General features: G+C 41.3%; 2 protein-coding genes across 5 annotated transcripts in view; one reads left to right on the forward strand and one right to left on the reverse strand.

Annotated features, from left to right (window-relative positions):
* DLGAP2 (DLG associated protein 2) overlaps positions 1 to 19,969 on the reverse strand; it is a 463,956-nt gene extending 443,987 nt beyond the window's left edge. For all 4 annotated transcript variants that reach the window (XR_003991947.1, XM_030490185.1, XM_030490186.1 and 1 more), the window contains exon 1: positions 19,731 to 19,969. Coding sequence is in view for 3 of the 4 variants with exons in the window: in XM_030490185.1 (XP_030346045.1) it covers positions 19,731 to 19,748 (18 nt within the window). In the remaining variant the exon portion in view is untranslated. The remainder of the gene's footprint in view (positions 1 to 19,730) is intronic.
* A 5-nt stretch (positions 19,970 to 19,974) lies between these two features.
* ERICH1 (glutamate rich 1) overlaps positions 19,975 to 22,190 on the forward strand; it is a 72,967-nt gene continuing 70,751 nt past the window's right edge. Inside the window, exon 1 of the mRNA XM_030490345.2 lies at positions 19,975 to 20,207. Within this exon, the coding sequence (XP_030346205.2) occupies positions 20,078 to 20,207 (130 nt within the window). The 5' untranslated portion in view covers positions 19,975 to 20,077. The remainder of the gene's footprint in view (positions 20,208 to 22,190) is intronic.

Below are 22,190 nucleotides of genomic sequence, written 5' to 3' on the forward strand. Positions count from 1 at the left end.
ATACATGCCTTGTAGTTACAGCACTTGAGCAGGTTTCAGAATATCTGAGTTCTGTGGCTCGACTGGCCACACTGACTTAGAGCATTTATTCCTTACAAAAAACACCACATGAATCACTTAATACTCCGTTGTGGCTACAATGGATATCTCACAATGCACCACTTGTGGTTTCATAGCAAACACAGGGCTTAAATATTCATCCACTTTAATGTGAATTAGCAACATGATGTTACTTCTTCATATTTAAATTATCTACCATTTGAATACAGAATGGAATTTCAAAGAATTTTTGCTGTATTGCTGATTCTTTAGACTTTCCCTACCAGTAAAAGCTGTGCGAAAACTATCACTAATAGAATCCCATAGAGATCTTTGAATCTCCAAGTCTTTTGAAAGCTGTCAAAATCCACTAAAATAATTCTTGGATTAATTTGTGAGGTACAATGTCAATATCTAGCTTTTGCTGTAGAAGAAACACTTGATTATGGAGAATAACAAAAAAAATATACCATAAATCCTACTCGCTTTAAAAAACTTATGTATTTTCCCAGTAGGAAAATTGGACATGATTGTGAAAGAAAGAGGGCAGAAGGAAACTACAGATAATTAGGATGAGAATGAGAGTTCAGGTTGGGAAACATGTGTCGTTCCAGTGTGGACGATCTGTGCTTGCTCTGAAAATCTCAACGTGGCAAACTACTGTCTAGAACATGATTTTCTTCTAGATGAGGATAACTTTGAGTTTAAGAGATCCGTACATCATTTTTTACACATATGTGCCTACAGATATGCTTGGTATAAAGCCCTTCGTCTACTCAGGTGAAATCCAGGAATCAATACAGCTGCTTAAATGCAGCTGTCCAGTGCTGTTTGAGGTATTTTTGGAAACAAATCTAACTTTCTGCTCTGTGGATGTCAAGTTTAGATGTCTTTGCAGTAAGGAAGGTGGCAAGGCAGTTGACTCTCTCCTCCATCTCCTGAATATGCATGTTTTACTACATTAAGTAATGAGCTGAATCAATCAATTGACCATGAAAACATAAACACTTAGTGTACTGGCACCTTTTTACATGTAGATAAATAAATTTACAGACCTTAATCTTCATGCAAATCTTATTAACTGTCCATATATGATGCCCAATGCCATTCTGAGACACTCAGGTACCAGTACCTGAGTCACCTGCACAATGGCAGCTAAGATATAGAACCTATAGAAGACCACACCTTCCTTAAGTGCCAGTTGGAGATCAGCGTCATTACATAAGGGCATCTAGTATTGCACTAGATGTGTGGGGAACCTGAACAAAGTTCCAAGAGATCATATTAAGGAAGAATGTAGAAATCCTAGAAATTAATAAGCCCTAGAAATTTCCATCAGTCCTCCACTGTGAAACCTTGTGTATAACCTTGCTTGCTGCACTAGATGACCCGCACAGACATAATGGGTATAGGCCTTATCTTTGTGTAAAATAATGGAACTATTATTTGACATTTTTAATTAAATGAAAATTCTGACATAACAATCTGTGGTAAATGCTTAGAACAGACTTATTCTCAGACACTTCTACATCTGGTGTGCTAACTGTGGTTCAGTAAAATTAAAAGTATATTTTTAAAGACGAAATCATAGCAGTTTTGCCCACGGAACAGGTAGGATGAGATTCAGTTCTCCTACATTTGAACTTCTCACCCCCATGCGTCCTTTGCAGTCAGTCTGATCTATTCATACACCTACTTTAGAATGAGATTAATTGTACTTTACAGTGACTAGACCTTCATTGACGGTAAAGAAATGCAAGGGCAACAAGCTCAGATGGTGACATCTGCGTTGTATGAATTCCACACATTGTGATCAATGCTAATAAGTGTGCACTGAGTCCCTATAGACATTATTTTTGGCTGCAAAAACCACCCCTACACTTGCCATTTTACATAGCAATACCCTCCCTGCTAGCATAGCTTCCCAGCTCCCCACTGAATACAGAAGAAGCACTACTATCCAGCTAAAGTAGAAGTTAACTGTATGAATGATTTTCCCAAGGTCTCAGGAAGAGTTTATAGCTACTTTTTTATTCACTACTCACTCCCACAGACATGGACATAAGCTAACAATACGCACTTCACTCTGTTGTGACATTAATTAAAATTTGCAAAACACACTTAAAACCTTCAATGATCCAGCATTGTGAGGTATTGTTATTGTGGTTATTATGTAGTTTGACTTTGGACCTGACTTCTGTTCATGCTGCCCAGCTGTACTCTGATGGGAAGGCTGCCATAAATATCAGATTCCCACACTTCAAGTTTTGAACTTCATGAAACTGAAGCAATGTTTCGGTAGTATAAGATCAATAAAGGACTCAATAAAGAGCTTGTAGACATGACTTGCCAATCATGGTCCTAGGTATGAACGAACTAGTATGTTGGTTCATTAAAATTAGTGATGCTTGTTCAAAGATTTAAGCAGGCACAGAAATGGTATTGTTTGGATTTCAAGTGAAAAACCCTGAATAAGATATTAAGGCCAAACAGCAGAAAATGTTAGTTTATGGGGTTCTTCAGTTGATACACTACTAGTTTCTCCCATATACCTGATAATAAAGTCTTGAGTTACCACAAATAGCCAAACAAGAAAATTATGTTAAATTAACATCCAGGTTCTCAGCTCACAGATCTACAATGCTCAAATTCAGGTGACTGCAGTTACCAAAGTGCCTACACCTCCAGTACAGTCAATGGTGCCTAAGATCATACACTGAGGGCTCAGTTCAGTTGCTCATGGACCGGTGTCTAGTGTCATGGCAGGTGCTCTCAGATATCATGCCTACCCTCCAACTGCCATTTCTAAAGAACATACACCCTCTGTAGGTCCTGTAACATATGTTCAAGCCCATGCAGATGTCTTGGGTAACCTAAAGCATCTGAAAACCATTGGATGCTTAAGTTTACTGCCCACATAGTGGCTGATCAGCTGAATTTCTCAGTTGCCTTTGCTATACTGACCAGACCTCCATGCACTATAGCAGGATCTTAGGCATGTAGGGATTGAGTCAGTGCATAAAGACAGATGTCTAATGACTTCTGGGGCTGCATATTTATTCAAGAGCTCTCCTGAGGTTGAGAGACATTACATAGGACCTAAGAAGGACTGGAGTCCTTTAGCATCGTAGCTGAGAGCCACGTGGAATAACATAGGGCTCCTGAAAATGTCTGAGTTGATGTAGCTGAATCCACTCATATATAGGCAGACGACTATATTCAGGTATCTTAACCATGAACTGAATATCATCTTCAGATTCTGACATAAATGGTATCTTAAGAATTTGTAGCTAGATCATAGAGCTGATCTTAGCAATAGGTCATAAAGAATGTAATTTTCAAAAGTAACCATTTATGCTCTCAGAGAACTGAAAAGTAGTCTGACAGAAGCAAAGACAGTGGTACACACAACAGTGACATTAAATAGCTTGGTAGAACACATCAAGATGCCTTGCACATGAACTTTATACAAAAGTGCAGTGAAACACTTTTAATCAAAGAATTTACTGCCTGAATCGTGACAATGCATACAAGCTATAGTTGTGCAGAAGAAAAAAGTTTACAGTCATCTTCCCTAAGAAGCACTGCTTATCTGCTTAAACCTGATCTATAGGTATGCCCCCATCTATATATAGTTAATCCATACTATAGAGTTTATATATATACAATATAGTTAATCTATACAATTTATACATTTAATACTTATTTCTCTTACTTTATGAATAAAAAAATAAATGTTTTACATATCTCTACAGTATTAGAATACATCTGATAATGACAATATTTATGAGGATTGGAAGAATAGTCATGTGTATTAGTTATCTTCTTTTCACTCAGCACCCTGCAGAACTAGGCTAAACTAAATATTCAATAATGAAAAGCTACAAAAAACAGTTTAGAAGTCAAGTTGGGCATAAAAATGTAACCTAACCATGCAACTTAAACACAAAGCATACAGGCTCCATGGAGGAACAAAAAGTGCTGGATTTGTAAAGCCTTTGGAATACAAGAACCACAAAAAACGATTTGATTTCCTGCTTACAGGACAACAGAGAAGGCTCTATATTTACACCTGAACATGTTCCGATTGAGGATGCTGAACTCAGTAGGACTAGGATGACTTACAGAAGTTTCATATGGAGCAATGCCTATGTCTATTAGGACTTTTTTAGGTATTAAAAATATCCAACAACAGAATGTTTTGCATATTTTTTTTTACTTTTACATATTAAAATTTACAGTCTTGCTCTGAATTATTCCAAGCATCTCTAGATGAAACCTTCTAACATTGACTCAGTTTGAGAGAAACTTTGTATCACCTCTAAAACTAGCTGTGTGTGCAGCTTGGTAAAACAGAAATTCACAAGCTTCTAAATCCCAACAATAAGGGCTTCATTCAATTAAAATAATTTTTAAAAACCTTGAAAATTGTCAGATATATCTGCTACTGACAAAGACAATGGGTATGTGCATAATGATGTGCATAATCACTTTCTCTTTAACATTCTAATGGTCAGCAGCAGATTTAATTTATAAAAATGCCAAAATAAGTTCAGCTGGAATTAAAATGTGCAAGAATTGTTCTTCTAAAAGAATATTCTGTTATTTTTTATTTGTTTTGGTATTTTAACTCTGGGATAAGTTAAAGGCAGCACAGCACTTTGTTGCCACTTCCAAAACCAACAGATCAGCCATGTAAATGCAGGAGGTATAAGTTCCAAGAGCACTATGGACTCAGCTAGCATTTCCAGGTCACTGTATGGCTTTCCACTTTTTAGCATTTTGAAATCAGACCACAACTATCGAGAAATGAAAAAACTTCATGTTAAAAGGATCAGCTTAAAGATCAAAGCTTCCCAGTTCAAATGTAGCTGGTGAGGGAACACAAGCACGTTTCTTGCATGACTGCTAAACTTCCCTTACCAATACTTGAAGCAAAGGCAGTACCAGGTATTCCAAGTAGACACTTTTGCCTCTGCCTTGTATTTCTCAATTCTTAACTGCACACTGTTTCTCTACCCATCTACTTCTTTTTATGCTTCTGATATTTTTATGTATTTAACTACAGGCAGCAATTAGAAAGCTGGCACTTCCTGGCTACTAATATTTAAAGCTTCTAACACAAGAGAGAAGGAGCATGTCATGTACTCATAAGGAATAGAATCCTTACCAACAACTGCTATTATTGGCATGTTCCAAGTAGGCTCCAAACCAGCCTTTTTCTACATCTTAACCTCCTGTTGCTCAGCAAGGAATAGAATCACTAAGCAGAAAATCAGGCAAAAAAAGCATTTAATGATAATAAAAAATTAAAAAAAAAAAAAAAAAAAAGACACAAATCCCAACCCTGCTCTTGGGTGGAACTACTCTAACTCAGACTTCTTCTGCTATGACAACAATTTGAAGTTAATGCAATGCTATGGCACAATTTTCAGCTTCCTGAAGAATTCAACGTGTAAGAACAGTGGGTTCAATTGCAGTCTTACACTAATGAAAAATCAGTTATTTGTCTTTATGCACAGATGCTGATTTTAAAAGCATCTTTAGCAAGAGTGAGAAACTACAAGTAAAAGATTCATTCCTTCAAGACCTGTTTAACACTATAACTAACATTCTACTGGAATGTATGAAAACAGAGACCACTTGTAGATTTCCCTAACGGAACTCAGCTCTGAGCCAGCCATTCCCAGCTTTGGTGTTGACATAGCCAGAACTTCTCAGGTGTGATGCAGCAAAACTGCTTTAGGATGAGCCTGCAATCAACCCTTAGGGCTGCTCATCGCACTCCACTCACCACACAGGGAACTACGAAGTACCAGTAACTACTTACTGCCTGGATAGAGGCACCTACAATATGCACATTTAATCAGCTGATTCTCCTACCCAGCAACAAAAGTCTCAAAGACAGAACTGGGTCCATAGTCCACCCGATCACAATTTCTCTTTCCTTCAAAATCAGGTTCATGAAAGTATGTAAAATGTATCAAACACTATGAGAAATAACAGATGTAAATTATGAAAAGGAACTAACATATTTCATAAAGAGTTATAGAATTTGCTAGGCAACACTTCCTAGTACCATCCATATGGGACCAGCACTATCCACAAATGTAAGCAACGTTCTTATTTATTTCAGAAAATCTTCAATACAGCAAATGAAAGAACCAACAGCATTAGAATTATAATGGTGAGGCGAGGAAACAGAAAAGAGAGAGAGCTTTGGGGGGAAAAAAGCTAACAAGGGGGAGCTGCATTATTTTTTCTAAAGAACTTGAAACTCTGCTCTGTTGGGAAAATACAACCTGCTCTGAGACCTCTGACTGTCAGAGCAAGGGCAGAGGAAAGGTCATCTCTGTAAGGCAAGGCAAATGTATTGCTTTACACAATCCAATGCCCACAGAGCTCAACCGTGCAGTACCAGTATGGAGAAGTTCATAACAGCGCAGGTGAGGGAGGCACAAATCAGGATTTTACCAGCACCTGACCTCATGGTGGGCTACACGGACCAGGATTGCAAAGGTTTCCTGATGAACATGAGAAATCCAAGAAGAGCAAGGTCTGGTGCTCTGAGGAATAGGCACTCCAAAGGAGAAAGGGAAGCCTGGAATAAAGGAGGAGATACCACACCTGCACTCATGCCTTTGAAGGACTTCAGAGTGAGAAGGTTTTGCTGGATTTAATAAGCTGTCTGCTTTACAGAAAGGGGATATTAATTAGCTAATAAAGGTTGTCATAGCAGGCTTGACACATACGATAAATACTGAGGGTCACTGGATATTTTTTTAGCTCACTTAAACCTTGCATTATATTAAATACTGCTTATTGATTTCATTTCAACCAAAAATAGTTTCATCTTCTGAAGCAGTATTTAAAATAGGTCACGCCTTGTCAGCTCTTTCAAAGGAAATCTCTAAAAATGATGGAGAAGCACTAGCAGTCCTGTTCAGGGTAAATACTAAATCTGTCCCCCTTCTTGGTCTTTATTGGAGATCAGCAGAGAGGAATGCTGACTGCAGTCTTCCACTGCTACCTGAAGGGAAGTTGGTGTCCAAGCAGTGGGGCAAGTTTTAGAGCTTGTAATTGTGGTTTGGCAGTGAAACACAATATGCTGCTCAGCATTAATATAGCCTGAAGACATTAATAATCTTGGATGGAGAAGGCAGGTGCCTTCAGGCCCCAGGCACCTCCTCCAGGTTTGTCTGGTGCCAGCAGAGGAATGGCCCAAAATACTCCAGTAATACCCATTGTGCCAGTGGGTGGGACAGCCCTCAGCAAGGTCAGAGAGATGGGCAACTCACTGACACCACATTAAAATGGACTTGCCCACTTGCAGGCAATACACAGCTGGCCACAAGTCCCAGAGATGGTATGTTCTTCAACAGTGCAATGGCCAGGAAAGTGCCAGTATGACACCCCATGCAGTGAAGATTTGGTCTCAGGCACTTGGCACACCTTCAGTGGAAGGGGAGGCTATCAAAGGGCACTGCAAAGCTTGAGGAAAATACTTGGTGATACTCTCACTTCAGGCACTAGTAAGCATATATCCCAGCCCCATGTTTTGGGGTATTTGGCTACTTTTCTGTCAAGAGCAAGAAGAGAAAGAAAATGCTGTTTCCCAGTTTTCCATTACAACAAAAATAGTAAGATAGGTTATTTGCTCATATACAACATATTGAAGCCAAAAATACAGCATCTCTTGTAGGCAATCTTCACTCTTTATGACTCGAAAATGCCCATACTTGCTTTGTCCAAATTACTTATTTTACTTTTTTTTAAAAAAAGCACATTTTGCTCAAGGAGTTAATACATTTAAGTCACTCTTTCTAGGTAAGGCTACAGCTTACATACAGAACTGAAATATGACACAGCCCAAATATGATGCTAAAACCAAAAGCCCTGCTCAGAGCAGGGTGTGTGCTTAGGGATGCCCTCGCCAGCTGGCACCTAAATCCAGGTCTGAGTGCAGCGGAAAAACCTCCCTTGTTCACCCCTAACTCAAATGGCTAAATTCAAACATTTCAATATTTGAGATGGCTAGATTTCACCAGCAAGTAGGATAATCTGCAAAAACTAAGTACAAATAAGATGAAGTCTCAGCAATTGACAAATTTGCACACAGGCAACGCAACGTTCGACAAGGGTATCTGGAGAGCACTTTACATGTGCTTATCTATTACATGAAATAACAAACACAAATCCATTTAAATCTCTAGGATGCATTAGTTTTAAATTTGTTTCCCAGTTAAGTTGTTTCCATCAAAGTCAATGCTTACAGCTAGGTACAGCCTCTTAAACAGCTCCTCTTGGTGTGATGGCACCACGCACCTAGGGCAGGATTTAGCTGCTTACAAATGGATGCCTTGTGTTATTTGAGAAACCTCGAGATTCCTGAGGTCGGCAGATATGTATCATGTTGTCAGATATGGCCCATGGGTTACGTGAGACCCTTCTGGAGCAATGGCTGAAGGACAGAAGCGTGACTACCTAGACTCCCTAACATAGCCCTGAGCTCTTCAGCAGTAGCAGGGGAAGGCCATCCTGGGGAGCTGGTGCTCCCTGAGAGGTGCTGGGTTCCCCAGACCTGGACACCAGTCAGCCTGTGTTGCACCAGCCAGGTCTGTCTGCATGGGCCTCTTGGAGATGCTACGGCATCTCAAATGAGGTGGTCCCTATGGGAGCCAAATTGCTTTTAGCCACTACCGCAAGCCAGTGTTACAAAAACTTTTTCTCCTGTCAAAAATGAGGATGCTGCTTTCTCCTTTAGTCCCCAACTCACTCAAATGGCACAGAATCAAACACAGGTAAAGCAAATAAACTGCCAGTGTACAACAGAAAGCCTGAAATTTTTGTAGAGACCAAACCATAAATGGAAATAGAGATTTCAGTCAGCCACTTTTACTGCATCAAGAAACTAAGTGAAGGCCCAGGTTCAGGCACAAACACACACGGAGGGTATTTTTATGTGAATTCACAAATTTATCACTCAGCACCACCGGAAATTCCCAAGTAGTCTGCTGTGGGGAAAAAAAAAAAAACACCAAACCAATGAAGATGTTATTATCAAGGAAATGCAGGAAGATGTTGTTTCCTGGTGACAACAGGCAATACTCCAGGAAATTCTTTTCATTGATTTCTGAATAAAAATGTTAAGTCACACATGAAGAAGAAAAAAATTCTATACATAACCAATAAGTTATATCATATTTCAGGTTTTACAGGAATCAGTTCTATTCTGTTTTAGCCTTTCACTTCATGAAGTTTTCCCTATACTTAGGAACAATTACCTGCCTCTATATGGAAAAAAGTGAAATTATTACCAGGTTCATCTTCATAATGACTCTATGAATACCAATTTGCTATTGCTCAGCACTGTTAATTCTACATTATCTTCTGACTCCACTTTGTGTTGTTTTATTTTATTATACTTCAGTCACTTCTTTTATCTTCACCCCCCCCCCCCCCCCCCCCGGAATGTCTGAAGTACTTCTAAAATTTCTGTGAAATCTAAGGATACTAAAGTTGTAGAAAAGTTACTGTTAGGTCTGCAATATTAACCCTTTCTCCACTCTCCTTTGCGGAAGGTATATAAATGCTTAGGTATTACCACAATTTGTTGCTTATGTATACAGTCAATTTTTCTAATAGGTTTATCATATATAGGTTGGCAGAGATTTATGTTAAAAAAATACAGAACAATCAATGAATTAAAAAGAATACCACAAAATCCTCTAGATCAAACCACACAACATTAGTAGCTATAGCTAAAAAATAGTAGTACTACTGGATGTTAAATTTTCATAGCTAGTTTTAAAGGAACACATCAAGAAGTTTTTACTGACTAATATTTCACTGTATTCATCATTCTTTCATTACAGGGACATCTTGCATGCACATACATTGATGTTTACTTTGGAATTTCTTGCAAATCTTTATCGGGTGGTAGTGATTACAAGAGCTGGACATATTTACGAAGGGAGGACAAAGCTGGAGAAGGCAGTTTTATGTTTTGCTCTGAAAAAAAATTAAGACTAATGATCACACTGATGTCTTTCCGAAGAAAATTCACACGGGAACAGCCTGGCTGCCACGAATACTTTGTTCCCATGTTTCAAAATCAGAAATATAGGAAAAATTTGTTCCATTGGTCAAGAGGAATGCAGCTTACGTGGCAAGTCATGATAATAACGAGTAAGATATTTCTTCAGGGTAATCTGGACCAACCCCATGAAAGATATTGAAAAGAGAGTCAAATTTTATTCATCATTATGTGGAATTATGCAACTGTAATTTAGAGCAGTATAACATTTTCTTGCAGTAAATTACTTCTTGGTTTGTTTGGTTGTTTTTCGTTTTGGTTTTTTTTTTGACAAGTTACCCTATTCTATGGGTAATCTGTTTTCCAAGTAGACAACACTACAAACACAGCCTGGAAGCTACCTCATATCAGCTGAGCCTCTTTTATACATTTTTACATATCAAGATGCATTATATGATGCTGATGACTGTTTCTATAGTCTGTGCAGTTTCATCTTGTACACATGAAAATGTTTTAGACTGTCAATCTTTCATGATACAATTTGTGAAACGTGTACAATACTTCGCAAAAGAGATGTTCTGCAGCTTGTTCCTGCTCCTTACATGTAACCAGAACAAGACAACCAAAATAGTCATCCCCTATACTGCCCTACTGTTATATTCCCTTTCATCTATACCCCTGATCATTTGTCTCATTTTTTTTCTGGTACCAAGTTGTATCACAACGCTTCCCTAAACCCCTCCATAACCTGGGCTTGCTCTTGTGTCTGCTGTCTCTTTGGCTGATACCTTGCAAATTAAGAAGTGCAGGAATATGCAAATGTTAACACAACAAGCTCCACTTAGAGCAATTTATCTTCCAAGCAGTGAAGCAAAATGTTTTATTTCATTTCAACACTGTAATCAGAATGTAGGACTTCACACATTCTCTTGATTCTTGGGCATCACACTAGTTTGCTAAGTTTCAGTGTCCATATACGTGCTGTGGAGTAACAGATGGACATCTGTCAGAACATTTGAAATGAAATTCCATCCAATTAGGAAGCATACCACAAAGTCTTTAAAATAATGGAATGTCATTTAAAGAAATTAATAAACATATAGAAAATTTTCTATCAAAGGAAGTTTAGAAAAGGTGTTAGTTATCCTTCTAAAAAATGAAAAGAAAAATAAAATGTATTACTTACTTGGGCATGCAACTAAATAGAAGATTACCTACAACTAGTTGCTAGAAAAGCTAAGAGTTTGCAGTCTGACTGTGGTACAGTTCTATAGGAGAAACTTTCTTGGTTTATTGATCAAAGCAGCATTCTAGAGCCTGGCATATACTGCGCTTCTCACCTTTGTATTTTGCTTTTTCTGCATCATTTTTAGGACAGCAATTCAAGACAGTTGTGGAAAGTAAAAAGAAATTGAAATTCACAGGCAATTGATCAGAGGCCTGACACTGGTTAGCAGAGGAAGTGTGCGTCATAATTTATCTGCAACAAAGAGTATTTGAGAGTGACTTTTACCCTGCTCTAAATCACAAGCACAGTACATGTTAAAAATATTAATGTATCAGATGAGACATTTAATAGGGAATGTACAATCTCCAAAAGCACTAAAAATCGAAAATGCTATTTTGAAATACAATAATTAAGAATGAAATATATTTCAGAAAGAAAACTCAAACCCAAACAACATAGAAGAACATTGCGCTATAAATGACCTCAAGAATGAACACACGCTACTATAGGAGGTCTTTAATTGGTGGATATAAGAACATTTCCGCTGATTTATCTAACCTTTAACAATTTATTTTAGTTGTAGAGAAACGTTTTTAAGCACGAAAAAAACTTTGGGAAGCATCCAAAATTAATCTATCACTTCTTGATTTGAAAAGAAAGATATCAGACCTTCAAACTATTGAATTCAACTATTTAGATATATTATAATACTTCAGTCATCTATTTCATTATTTTCAAAGGTCAGTGTCTTTGAATTCATAAAGTAATACAGAACTTTCTACATCTCATTGCAACTGAAATCTTGAAGTGTAGATAGTTCAAGTTTTCCTAAGAAAGGTCAATGCAATATAAGAATACATCACTTTATGAAAGGAGGAATGATACCAAAAACTAACTGAGACAAGTTTTCTCTTTTAGAAGTGTAATATACATTAAGATTTTGGAGTAGTAAATTCTAAATTACCATTTAAGAAAACTGTTATCAAATTACTTACCATTCATATTATTATAATAGCACAGGATGTCATAACTAATTGCATCCCTCTTCAGCTTCATCAAAATAATTCACTTATACGCACCTCTTGCATAATGAATAAAAGCTGACGTGCATGGAGATGGGAGATGCTATAGAATCCAATGCAATCCAAGGGCTGGCAGCAAATGTAACGCTGCATTTTCAGATGTACTGCTGCCTTTTCTGCATATAATGCAGATATTTGTGACAAAAATACTCTGATCTACAAATCTTAGTACACTGCCATTTAAACAAACTGTGTGTTGTAAAGGAGCCATGCCTGGTTTATACGTAACATTTTGATTCCTCAGCATACTAAAACTTTCAGGGAAAAAGCAGGAGTTCTGTTTATCCATTTGAATTCCAGAAAGGAACAGTAAATTTAAAATTCTGTTAAGCTATTAAGAGAACATCACTTACGTTAGTTACTTTAAAAATAATCTAAATATCAGAGTGATTCTTTTAAATCCAGTACCTTATCTAGCTCTGAAAACTAATTTTGTACATTTGTGGCATGAATATAAACTATAGTAGCTATTCCTAAATGACACGTTTTGTAAACAGACCCTCAAATAAGTGAGATCAAAATCTCAGACCGAAATAAAAATCAAATTACAGTGTATACGATGCATAGCGACAACACTTAACAATCACATTTTTAAAACGTCTTACCTTTAAGTACAACATTATGGCAAAGATAACCCCAAAATAGCCAAAAAACAGGGCAGATGCTGGATAACAAAGCCACAAATCACTATCAAAGAGAAGATCAGTTTCACGTCCTGCAGCCAGCAAGGGCTAAAAACATCAGAAGGGCTTGAATTCTCCTTCAGAAGGAAGGTGAAGCTTGTGTCACTCTTACCAATGGGAGACCAAAGGCTTCCCAGCTAGAGGATATTAATACTTCTTACTCGTACGCAACGTCTTTTTCCTATGTGATGTCTTCATGTCCAAAAAAAAAAAAAAAAAGAAAAAAAAAATAGAGTATTCTTAAGTCTACGTATTATTTCCTCTATATTGTGTTATCATGAGGAAGCCTGGTTAAGGGTATGATAAAGAATTGATAAAGAATTCAGACAGATGCATAGTCTTTTCAAGAAACTTGATTGTGCTTTTTCATTTCCTTTTCTAGCATAAAAAAAAGGCCCAGATTCTCCCTGTAGCTTCAACTATTCAGGATTTGAAAGGCTGCAAGATCAAGGAAAGTAAATCAAAGGAACAAATGCAAGCTTTGTCATCCTTTCTGCTCATCAGGGAAGATAATTGTTACCAGTTCCTAAAACTAAAGAATATATTTGTTCATTTAAAGCGAAATCTGCTGTTAAGCAGAGAATAAAGGTGGCCTTATACTGATGCTCTTTGGAAAGACTTTTCCTGTTCATGAATGAAGCAGAAGTGTCATCTTTTATCTTACTTGGCCTCTGTTTAGAAAAATTCAATACAGAAAGAGTGTTTATGTTCTGTAGCTTTACATCCAAATGACTTATCAAGCCATGAATCAAAAAGGATGTGAAAGTGGAAGATCGTCTGGGGTTTTTTCTTTTCTCCTCCCCACCCCCTTGTTTTAGATTGCTCTGTATGAAATAAAAGGAGTAGTAACTACTTGAGATTCTCTCTCTGCTGTCTGCCATTTGGGGGGGAAAAGAGAGTCAAAAATAGCCTCCCACTTGTGGCTATTGAAGCTATTTGTTCAGCGTTATTTTTACAGGCTACTTGTGAAACTAGAATGCAGGCGTGAAATATGAGAAGTTCTTTCTACTCCTCACTGCCAGTAAAACACACAATCATACAGTAAGATACTGCTGTACCTCTGGAGGTGCAGGAGCTCTAAAAATGACCTTGCAAGAGTGAAATGATTTGGGCAAAGTTTCTTTAAAGGCCAAGTTGATTATCTGCATCATTAATAATACCATATATGATTTCTATGAATAGTCACCAGCCTGTCCAGTTGCGAAACTTTGAGTTGCTGGAGACTTTGCTGATATTTTATTATACGTCATTTGCATAATGTTATTAAGGCACTAAAAAGTTTTACAATGCAGGTCATACTGTCAAGAAGCAAACAATCACAGGAAACTAATTCAGGTGACCTCCAATGCACAAAAATAAATCTCATGTAGGAAATCAACACATTAAAACACCCTGGCATGATAAGGGCAATGAGATTCCAGACAAGCTTAAACAATTAATTTGCATTCTCCCCCACGCCTTAGAGTTTATTGAAAATACAGTATTACCTAAATTAAAGATAGATAATAAGGACACGGTACAAATAAATGGTTTTAATTGTTATTCTCAGTACTGACCTGCTAGTCTCCAGGGCAATGCAGGAGAGTTGATCCCTCTGAAAGGCAGCACTCCAGAGGCTGAACACCACTCAAGCAGCCACAGCTTCCAAGATGAAATATGTATCAGAGACACCTCAAATGACCACTGCACAAGATACTGGTGCCCAATTTCTCCCTGAATTTGTGATTCTTTTACATTTTCCCAACTGTTTTCAACTTCATTATCATGACTTAACCTTTACATCTGCTAGAACAAACTTTGGCTTGCAACAACTTCTTGTGTTCAGACTGAGCTGTCAATCTGACAACCCTAAGACGCTCTTTCCTTGACATAACTAATTTACTTCTTAAAGAGAGCATGTAAGATGGAAGATACAAAACTGAGAGTAGTGGAAGGATTTCGGGTGGAGAAGGAACAGCTATGAAGAACCTAAGATAGGGAACTATCGATAGATAGCTCTCATGTATATTTCTCTTTTATGCCCCATCCTGGAAGTGTTCAAGGTCAGGTTGGATGGGGCTCTGAGAAATCTGGTCTAGTGGAACGTGTCCCTGTCCAAGACAGAGGTTGGAACTAGATGATCTTTAAGGTCCCTTCCAACCCAAACCGTTCTAGGATTCTAAAGTTACATTACTTGTGCATATGGACAGTCTGAATCTCTAAATGTCTGACTTTTGCCTTGTTGGATTTACATATGTATTTGACCACACTTTTGACATGTTTCCTGACTGTCAATTTATCTACTTTATCTGCACACAGTGGTAGCAGCATCTACTGAATATAAGAGACACCCATTCTCCTTGTGAGAGAAAAGCCTTTATCTATGGTATACCTCATGCGTCTCTGCTAATTGCAGGTGTATACTACATTGACTACCAAAAGCAGAAAGAAAGTATTTTTAGATCATAAGAATATACAGTTATAAAACTAGAAAAAAATCTAGAGGGCTAAATGCTGATGCCATATTGGAAGCTATTTGTTGTTCGTCTTCCAAACTGGCAAGGACAGAGAAACATGGCAAACATGGAATAAAAATGCTTGGAAGGTAAGTAAATTTTATGCACAAAAGAAGTATTTAAAAATTACAGTGAGACACAGGTAAAAGCCAAGTGCGACCAAATATCTGTGCATACATAGAAACACTGAGAAATCTAAGTGCAGTGATTTCCATCCTCTCAACACAACTGAGCATGTACTAAATGAATAAACTGATACTTGACATTTCCTAAATAAATACCATGGGGAGAGCACTTGCTTTACTTTAATGAATCATTTTGTCCCCTACCACAGAAAGCAGCTGTGATGAACGATAATCTGTTTCAGGAAATATAATTCTATAACGTAGATATATAGGCACTGAAATATGAGAAGTTGTGGTCTCCAACAGGTCTCTACTTTAAAAGAGATTCTGATTCATCCATGCCCACTTCTACTTATATTTGATCATAGCTGTTGACATACTGTATCTGCTATGCAGAGAGATATTTCTCTACTAGAGGTAGGAAAGCCATATGGTTCGTGGATGACTATGAATTTTTGCAAGGCAAACTGAACTACTTTTTTTTTTTTTTTCTCCTGTAGTTATTCAAACAAAACTACCCATTTAGCAAACAGAATATTTTCGATTCAGTTGGGATATTCTGGACCATATAAAACATTTCTATGCATGAACCAAAACTCTCTCTTCAATACAATCGTAATGTATGAGCTAACACTAACTTTCTGCATTAGTGCTCCTCTCATTCTCAATGTAGGGTTAAATAAACAAATTCACTGTAGTGATGAACCGAAGCAGCAAATAAGACTTGTCTCGTTCATGAAGTAGAACTGAAGCAGCTGATTTTGTTTGACTGATGCAGTTTGAAAAGTCTGATACATTCCCAACAGTATACCTCAGAAAAAGACAGGGGTTTATTTTAATGTTCTTTTTATTACCAAAACTACTCATAGGATTATCATAGCTATACAAGGAAATTGCTTTGACTATGTGTAATTGCAAACAGGAAAAAAAGTTCCTGCCAAAGGCAGGTGTAAAATAACATTTTACTGCTTTTGTTAAGGCACACAAAACTATCCCAACAATTACTCCAACGTCCGTAATTTAGGCAAAGCTCTCAATCAAGCTGAAATTTAGTTATTCATACTGTACTACGAATATTTGCTGTCAGAAAAAACCTGTTGTGACATGGTACCTTGGCCAGGATGGGTGATGTTCAGGAAAGCCTGCAGAGACTACCCTCTGGGTGGGATGCTATCCTTTGTTCAGGCACAGTGGAACCTGAGTATCTAAGCTTTCCTCACAATAAGGTATGAATGTCCTATTCAGGGATACATTTCTCCTATCACATCTACCAACTCATATTAAAGCAACTTGCTCCATATACTGGAATTTATCAGAATATAAGTTTCAGTTAGCCATAATGTACCTTCTTGACATTTTTGTCTTGATTTGGTTAACTTTTCTTTTAACAGCTTGGCATAGCCAGCAATATCGCCATTACTACTGGTGGGACTTTGCCCCACACAAATGTGAAATCCCAGTCCCATTAAGTCATTAGGAATATTACAAGCAATCCAGCAAATCTTGGACTCAACTCTGTGGCTTTACGTACATTGACAAAACACACTCTCATCAATACCTCTGTCAAAAGCAGTCTGTGTTTGCTGGTTGTTAAATGCTTGTTTGAAGTATTTATGACTTCGCTCTAAGCGTAACTTCAACTTGTACCAGAAATTTAAACTCATTTCAGAGGGATTAGAAATTCTAAAAAGTTAACAACAAGGTATGCCCTACACCATTCCTGAGTAGATATATGTGCAACTAAATGCAAATAGCACTTTACAGTACGAAAATGAAAAGCTAAAAATAATCTAAAATAGAATCTACAAATTTTTTTTACAGTCCTAGTTTTTACTTTGTGTGTAACTGCACAATGGCATAATAAATGCATTTAACTTGGGAATATTATGTCAGATCACACAGGGACTGACTACAGCACTCCGAATTAAATCTCCAACACATAACATTGTAATTCATAAAACTATTAAACATCATCTGAGTCCATTTTAACCACATACCAGACATCTTGAAAGGCATGCAAAATGATAGGGAACGGACACAACCTTTCAAATATAAATGATAAAATCTGATTAGCACTGTAAAAATAGCTACGCACAGTAAAATTAAAACTTGTACTTCTGAAAGAAAAGTGCTTTGTGCAAATCATCTGGAAATTACTTAGAAGTATAATTGCTTTATTGCTGGAAGCACAGAAATACAAAACCACTACTCTTCCTATTTTACCTGATTCCCATATAAAACGCAAAGACAGAAATGAAGCTAATCACAGATGTGAAAGGCTGATGCCTCAACTGCATTTGCATTATAAAATAATATCATACCCTGCTCTACCCCGGAGTTGCTTTTCAAAAACAAGCCCAGTACAACCAGTATGTTCCCCTGACATACCCCAATCTACAGTTCAAACCATTCAGCTACTCAGACCCCACACGACATTCCTTGGCCATCTGCACTTGGATCTGCGCTTGGTCCCACTGAAGTGATCCTTCCTCCTAGCAGGGCGCCTTCTTGCAGCCACCTACTACCTAAATGACTACAGATACCCAGTATTCCAAATTTCGCTAGTGCTCTGCTCATGAGGCACACAGAAACACACACAAAACCCTCCAGCACCGAGAAGGGCACTTGAGTTTCTCAGCCTTGTTCTTGGGCTCACACCACCTGGAGTGATTGGAGCATTTGATTTCGTTCTGAAGTGTTTTAATTTGGAAGGGATTCAAATACCACCTGCTCCCAAGGCACATTAAGCCGGTGTGAGCCTGTGCCGTAACGAAGCACATTCGGAAACAAACTGCTGCATATTAGAAACCCTTGGAAGTTTCAGGGAAGTTGGGACCGAAGCAGTTGCAGTTGCGTTACCGTTAACGCCTCGCTCCATCGCACCGCCACCGCTATCGGAACTGGGGCACCGGCAGTGTCAGAATTAGGTTACGAAGGCGGCAGAAAGCTGGGCCGTAGGAGAAAGCCCGTTCCGCACTCCCCGCTGCCTGGCGGGCTCCCCCCGCTCCCCGACCCGCACCGCACAGGGCCGGGGTGGAGGGAACCGTAGCCATCGCACCCACCTCGAGGTGGCGGCCGCCGGGCGGTGCGCGCCTCCGTGCCGGGAGGCGAGCCGGGCCGCGCTGCGCTCTTACAATAATGCCAGTTAATTAATTTATTCCTCCGGCAGACAGTGGTTCAAGGGGCGGGGGTGCGCTCGGCCAAGCTAGCTGCTGACACCGCTCTCCCCGCGGGGAAACCCACCCGCGACCGCCCCGGCGACCACGGGCTGCGTGGCCCCTGCGCCAGCCTCCGCGCCCGTGGACTTCCCCAGCCGCGCCGCGCCGAGCCCTGCGCGCCCGCGGCGGGGCAGATGCGCGGAGCCGGCGCGGACAACGCGCGGGGTCCGCCCGCCTCCCCCCCTTCGAGGGGCGCAGCGCGGCCCCTTCGACGTGCCCGTGTCCTCCTCGGCACAGCGCGGCTGCCGGGAAGGGAAAGGGGGAAGGCGGTTGCCAGTGCAGGCGGCGGCGCGGCCGCAGCCCCAGCTCCACCGGCCCCTCCTCGCGGGGCAGCCCTGAGAATCACTCGCTCCCCAAATTTAAACCGCCACCGCTATTGTGGATCCGCGCGCAGCACCCCCCGCCCTGCCGCTCCCGCTGGCCAAACCGGCCGCACGGAGGGTCGGTCTGTCCGTCCGTCCGTCCGTCCATCCATCCCTGTTCCCTCGCTCCGCACGCCGCGGCCGGCGCAGCGCACCTCGCCGCGAGACCGTCCCGCCTGGGATGTGCCGAGGGGAGACGCCGCCACGGCGAGACGCCGCCACGGCGAGACCCCGCCACGGCCGGCGCGGCGCCGGGACGCCCCGGTGCTGGGGGAGGAACACCACAACCGACGGCGCGGCCGGCGCGCCGTCCCCGCGCTGCCCCGGCAGCGGTCCCCGACGGCGGCGGTCCCAGCGGCACCGGCAGCCCTGTTCCTGAGCTGGGGAGGTGAAGGGGGGCAACCCGCGAGCGGCGCGCCCCGACGGCGGCCCCCTCCCTTCTTCCCTCATGTCCCTCGGTACCTTTTTCAGCGCTGACATTCTAGTGCATTATTAACGCGGCGGGCGCGGGCTGCGCACGGGGCTGCCGGGTCAGGTGAAGGAGAAGCCCGGCCGGCAGCGGGACCGGGACCGGCGGCGGGAGCAGCGCCGCGCGCCCAGCATCACCCCGGCGCCACTCACCCCGGCGCCACTCACCCCGCCGGGGCGCCGCCGCCGCCCGCCGGCCTCTGCGCAGCCGCGCTCCCCCTGCCGGAGCCCGCGGGCACCGCGCCGGGCACCGCGGGCTGGAGGAAGGGAAGGGAGGGAGGGGCGGGGCCGCGCGGATCCCGGCCGGCGGCGCGGACACGCCCCTGCCGCCCATCTCGCCAATGGCGCGCCTCCGGAGCCGTGACGGACAGGCGCGGCCGCGAGCAGGAAGGAGCGCGAGCGCGGGGCTGCCGGCTGGAGGGGGTCGGTTGGGCTGCTCGCTGGGCGCCATGGCCCTGAGCAGGAGGGAAGGTGAGACCTGGCGGTGCCGAGCTGGCGTCCTGCGCCGGGCGCGGAGGGAGCCTGCCGGGCCGCGGGTAGCGGCCTCGCCCGCACCGTGCTGCCGAGGGGCTCGCGTGTCCTTCCCTGCGGGTGGGGAGCCCGGCGGCGTGGGTGTGGAGCCGCCCCCCCCGGGAGAGACCCTGAGGGGAAGCTGGGGAAAGCGGGGGTAGGCAGCAGAGACGCGGCCTCAGGGTCCGAACTCTCCTCGGAGCTCCTGTCCGGTGCCCCCGGGCTCTCAGGCCCCCAGCGGAGTTGCTGTGCTGCCTGTTGCTGCCTGGGCGTGGGGAGGGAGGGTAAATAATTGCTTCTCTAATTTCAGAGTGTCTTAAGATGAACGCCTCTTCTCAGTGTGTGCATGCATGCGTGCATACTCGTTGTTAGTGACCGCGGAGCTTGCCTTGTTGAAGGCGAGTTAGCACACTTCCGAAATAACTGTGGTACTGTGCTTGCAAAGAAAAGAAAAGCCTGCTTCTGTACAGGCATAACGTCAGTCCATTTGGTTTGCCTTTATAAGACATGGCTTTATAAAAATGCAATAATAAAAATACAGGTGTTATTTAAGTGATGTCTTGTCCTTAAGGGGGGTTGAATAGGACGGAGCTGTAAGGGAGCTGAATGTTTGTGTACCGTGGTGACTCTGTGGCTGGCTCCTGAGTTTCCAAACGGTTCCAGCATCCTGAAACTCGGCTCCTTCCTATGAGGACAACAACATGAGAGTGAGACTTAACAGCAAGGGTTAATGTTGAAGCTTTTTGTTCTGGCTGACTGCAACTAGTGATAGTTTTGAAGGAAATATAAAAACAGATTAGTGTTGTCTCTGTTTTAGATGCAGCTTCATTGTAAGAGATCGGTAAAATGGAGTAGCTGCTTTCCGTCTAGTTTTACTTCCTTGGAGGAAAACCAGAGGATTTCAGATTGATGTCTTCTGGGAGAAGGGGAGTTGAGAAGAGTGAGTTCATTTACTTGAAAATAAACAGTGGCTCTAGAGCTGAGAAAGGGGGAAACACATTCCAAAGCACTCGAACTGTTTAAAACCAATGGGCAAATAAAGAACTACTTGTTTCCGTAAGGTGGAAGAGAAAGCTAAAATGATCATACTGAGTGACTGTTTACTGTGTAGAGTTAGAAAACACTCATGTGTTTTTCAGCCACTCTAAGGAGTGATGACTTAAGATTGGGAAGAAAACACAGCAACAAATACAAGGATGATAGGATGCCATGTGGTCACCAGGGATGAAATAAGGAAATTGGAAGAGTTTACAACCTCATCTCGTCAGCCCCTGCAGCCAATAGCATAGATGGAAACTGTTGACTTTCTATTGTGTGAAACTATGTACTTTTTCAAAAAGACAGGTATCTACAAAAAGAGCTGAAGAAGAAGGTTTAGATGCTTCTCTTTAAGATTGTTTTTGCTGCTGTCTATAGGAGTAGGTTGAAGATGCTGGAGATAAACTTTTGTCTGCGTTACAAGTGATCACTGGTGCGCTTTTATTTTGTACTGAACTGGGCCATAATGCAGAATAAATGGGATGGTCAACAGCTTGTAGGTCTTGGGTCTAATGGTTAATGCTGAGAATCTAAATAGCACAAAGACAGTAAGTCAGCAGTGCAGGTAAAGTGAAATGCACTTCACTTTGTCATGAAACAGTTGGGCAGGTACACTTTGAAAGTGCAGAGGTTTTTGAGTTTTGTGGGGCTTTTTAGTTGCTCATGTACCACTGATTCGTAACAGGGCTAGAGTTACTAGCAGTTGTCATTATATGTATTACTGACAGGATGGTTATCCTCTCCAGGACAGCTGAATTCATAATTCGTAGCTGCTAAAACATCATCAATTGCATTTTTAAAGCTGTAGTGCTTATTCTTTAAAGCTACTTACAGCCCTAAGGTAATGCTATCATAAAGGGTTACAAGGTGGCGTTCCAGCTGCTGAAGGGTAGAGTTAGGATATCG

This window comes from Strigops habroptila, chromosome 6, assembly GCF_004027225.2.
Source record: "Strigops habroptila isolate Jane chromosome 6, bStrHab1.2.pri, whole genome shotgun sequence".
NCBI classification, from domain to species: Eukaryota; Metazoa; Chordata; class Aves; order Psittaciformes; family Psittacidae; genus Strigops; species Strigops habroptila.